General features: G+C 56.7%; 1 protein-coding gene across 1 annotated transcript in view; it reads left to right on the top strand.

Annotated features, from left to right (window-relative positions):
• Positions 1-22: 22 nt before the first annotated feature.
• The window catches only part of LOC112961579 (sulfotransferase 1C1-like), a 6,302-nt gene continuing 2,741 nt past the window's right edge, over positions 23-3,583 (top strand). Inside the window, exons 1-3 of the mRNA XM_026056903.1 lie at positions 23-1,297; positions 1,458-1,628; positions 2,317-2,528. Coding sequence (XP_025912688.1) covers positions 2,504-2,528 — 25 coding nt within the window. The 5' untranslated portion in view covers positions 23-1,297; positions 1,458-1,628; positions 2,317-2,503. The remainder of the gene's footprint in view (positions 1,298-1,457; positions 1,629-2,316; positions 2,529-3,583) is intronic.

Below are 3,583 nucleotides of genomic sequence, written 5' to 3' on the forward strand. Positions count from 1 at the left end.
TCGGCCGGCCCCCACTGCCCCGGTGCAGTTTCTCCCGGCCCGGTGCGCCCTGGTTGTGCCGCGTTGCCCGGGACGCTCCCGTCCGCCGGGACCCCCGGCACGTGGGGGAGCCGCAGCCCCGAGGGCGGACACCCTCGCCCCGCTCACCTCCTCCGCGGTGCAGCCGCCGTGCYGGTCCCGGTCGGAGGTGCTCAGCAGCTGCTCCATTGTCCTGAACCGGCCCCAGCGCAGGCTTCCCCCAACTGCAGCCCCAGCCATTGCTATCGGCCCCACCTGGGGCTCATCCCAGCCCCCCCGGCCTCGCAGCTGCAGACCATCAGGAACCAGGGAGGGGGAATGGCCATCAGCCCCATCGGGGCAGCTGGGGCTGCCAGGGCAGCAGAGGCCCCCCYACTCCTGAGAGCAGCTTGCTGAAAGCTGAAGGGAGACCCCTGGGGTGCACAGAGAGGAAAAGGGAGTATTGGGGGGACAAGAGAACAAATCCAGAGCTGTGGGTGCAACAAAAGTAAAAAAAAGGCAATGACAGAGCAACCGGAGTGACTCTGGGTGCACCAAAAGGCAAAGGGAGGGCCCTGGGGCACACCAAGAAGCACCCAGAAAACTCTGGGACGGGGGAGAAAGCTAAACGGAGAACTTTGTGGCATGCTGCAAAGCAAACACAGGGCCCTGGGGCACACTGAAAGGCACACAGGGGGCTTGGGGGCAACCCAGAATGTGAATTGAGGAGTCCTGAGGGCATCAGAGGGCAAATGCAGGGCTCTGGGGCAAACCAAAATCCAAATGAAGGGCCTTGGTGCACACCAGAGGGGCTGTAAGGCACATCACAGGGCTCGATGTGGCTGATGGGACGGTGCCTGCAGGCTCCCCCCATCCCCACGGAAGCTCTCTCCCAGCTCCAGGCACGCAGGCCCCATCCCCAGACACRCAAGGGACATTGCAAAGTGCTGAAAGCAAATCCGGGAGCAGTCTGAGGACCTCACGCAGCCCCGGAGGAGCTCTGGCTGCCCCCAGGATGATGGGAAACGCCACCGACACCGCCCCAAGGTCCAGGCAATGCAAGGGAAATTCCCCACAGCCCTGTGAACAGCATTGGGTCCCCTGGGAACCGCAGGGACCCCAAAGTACGAGGGACTTGGGGACCAGCTCCCAGCACCACACACAGTGTGTAACCTTCTCCCCTGGGCATCATCTTCAGGCAAAGCAATGGCAGGAACCACAGACAYGAGTGCAAAGAATAAAGCAACTGTTTATTGTTTGCTGCACAGAAACAACACCTGGGCATGAGTCTGCCATGAAGGTCAGTGCCAGCATGCTTCCCCTTACCCTGTGACACCCGAAGAGTCATGACCGCACCAGCGTTCATCCATCCGTCGGGGAAGGGTCAGCTCCTGCTGCTGGCCTTGAGGTGGCAGGTGTCTGAGTAGCCGACAGCCTACCCCCTCTGCTTTTTCCTTCAGGGATAGGATCCAGCTCTGAGAGTTGAGAGGAAAACGCCTGATCTCATCTGTCTGCGCTTCTGCCCTACCCCAGACTAGAGCCCTGCAGGACACTTTCACAGCGCTCAGCTCGCCCGTCACATTGCTAGTCTCGGTGCGATGGGCCTGCGCGGCATGAAACCCAGACCTCAGGTCAGCGCGCAGAGCTGAACGCTGGGTACAGGGGAAGGTTACAAACCCCAAAGGAGGGTTCGCAGCCTGCTGCTTAGGCTTCGGGGCTTCCAGTTTATTATCCAAGGATTTAGCCCTTTTTGTTTATCAGTAAGCCGTAAACCCTGCACCCTAAGTGACAAGCTGCGAGTCTTGGAACCCAAATGGTTGCCGAGGCTTTAGAATTTATGGATGAGGTTGGATTTTAAATCCTGCGCCCTGATCGCTAAGTGAGTAAACTGTAACCTCTGACCGATAAAGACTSAGCCCCACAAAATAAAGTAATACACCATAACCGCTGAGTGACAGACCCTCAACAACAAACTAAACAATAAACCTTAAGTGAAAAAACTTCAAACCCTCAGCTTTAAGCAAGAAACACCAAAGCACCCATGAGCATGAGAACAATACAGAGAAGCCAAGGGGTTCTGCCCACAGCTTAAGAATTTTCCCCTTCATTTAGAAGGGCAGCAGAGCAGGAAGACACGCACCAGAACCATGTTACAGTTGCTGTTTATAGGCTTGGTTTTAGCCACCATTCAAACGTGAGCATGTGCAAGAATCACACCACTGGACTGCACTAAGCTGCGCTTCCACTGAATCTACCTGAAACACCACACACATGAATTCATCTCCATTACAATTAACTTCATATTTTTGGTCCTCTCAGCTCCACGGGCAAACATCCAGAACCAGTGGCATCTATTACCACCAACCAGTCTTTCCTTAAGGAAAGTGGTACCTGCTAAGAGAGAGACATCTGTGACAACCGGTAACGCTCCTTCTGCGGTCACTAATGACACCTCAGAAATCTTTTTCTCTGGCCCGTAAATTGCACCCTGAAGAATAACCAGAAAATGCCTCACAGTGGCCAGAACTACRGTAAAATGCTGTAGCTTGGAAAATATTTTTTATGATGTAAAACAGGTATATTTTTAGCCTATTATCCACATTATGAACATTCATAGTCCAAGCAGCCTAGCCACATCACTTGCATTCCCACTCCTAGGCACGCCCATCACCTATGTATTGCCTGCACCACCTCCAGTCCCCCAAAAACAACCTCCCGCTCCCCCCCACCCAACAGCACCCAGACTGCTACACCATCTCCCCATTCCCAGTGCGGGAACAGCCGCCTTCTGCTTCCCAGCCTCTCTCACGCACAACGCAGCCCCAGGATGTAGCTGTGCCTGCGTTGCCAGTCCAAGCTCATCCTGCACAGCTGGCTGTAGATCCCCCCCAGAGCTCCCAGCTGTGAGGCTCTTTCCACTGCTGGACTACACTTCAGTGCCTGCAGAGAGACTGGGACGAGAGGCCAGGCAACTGCACAGCCCTCACAGGACGATCCCCTCGTCCGTGGCCTGTATTTGCTCCCGCAGTTATGACCGACCGTCACCTTTTCCAGCTCCATTTCATCACCAGGATGTCACGGCAGCCTTTTCAGATAGGCCRGCTCATTCAGGCACCCAGCAAACTCCAGCCTTCAGTAGCTGATACTCCACAGGGAAAGCGCAGTGTGGAGAGATGTGGCAGTGCTGGAAGTGGCTTACTCAGCATAGAAACACACATACCCCACACAGAAAGGGGAGACGAGCAGTCTGCCTTTGCCTACCCCCCTCTCACTCACCGCAGGCAGGAAAAGGGAAGCTGAAACCTCTCGGATGCCCAGGTGACCCTCAGCACCTGCACCCACCCAGCAGTGAGGCAGCCCGCCGGCCCCGTGCCGCCGCTCCCGCCCTCTGTCTCCCAAAGCCCAGCTGCGCTTCTCAGCTTAGCAAAGCCACAGAGCCCTGCGCGAATAAAACACAGGCACAAAAGACCCCTGGGAAGCAGCTCTCAGTCACCCCCAGACCCCTCAGAAAGCAGCAGTCCGCGAATGCGGTATAAAACGACCAACGGCCGCCGCGCGCCCCGCCCCGCCCCGCCCCTTTCCCGCC

Source organism: Apteryx rowi, unplaced genomic scaffold, assembly GCF_003343035.1.
Source record: "Apteryx rowi isolate R43461 unplaced genomic scaffold, aptRow1 scaffold_1343, whole genome shotgun sequence".
NCBI lineage: Eukaryota > Metazoa > Chordata > Aves > Apterygiformes > Apterygidae > Apteryx > Apteryx rowi.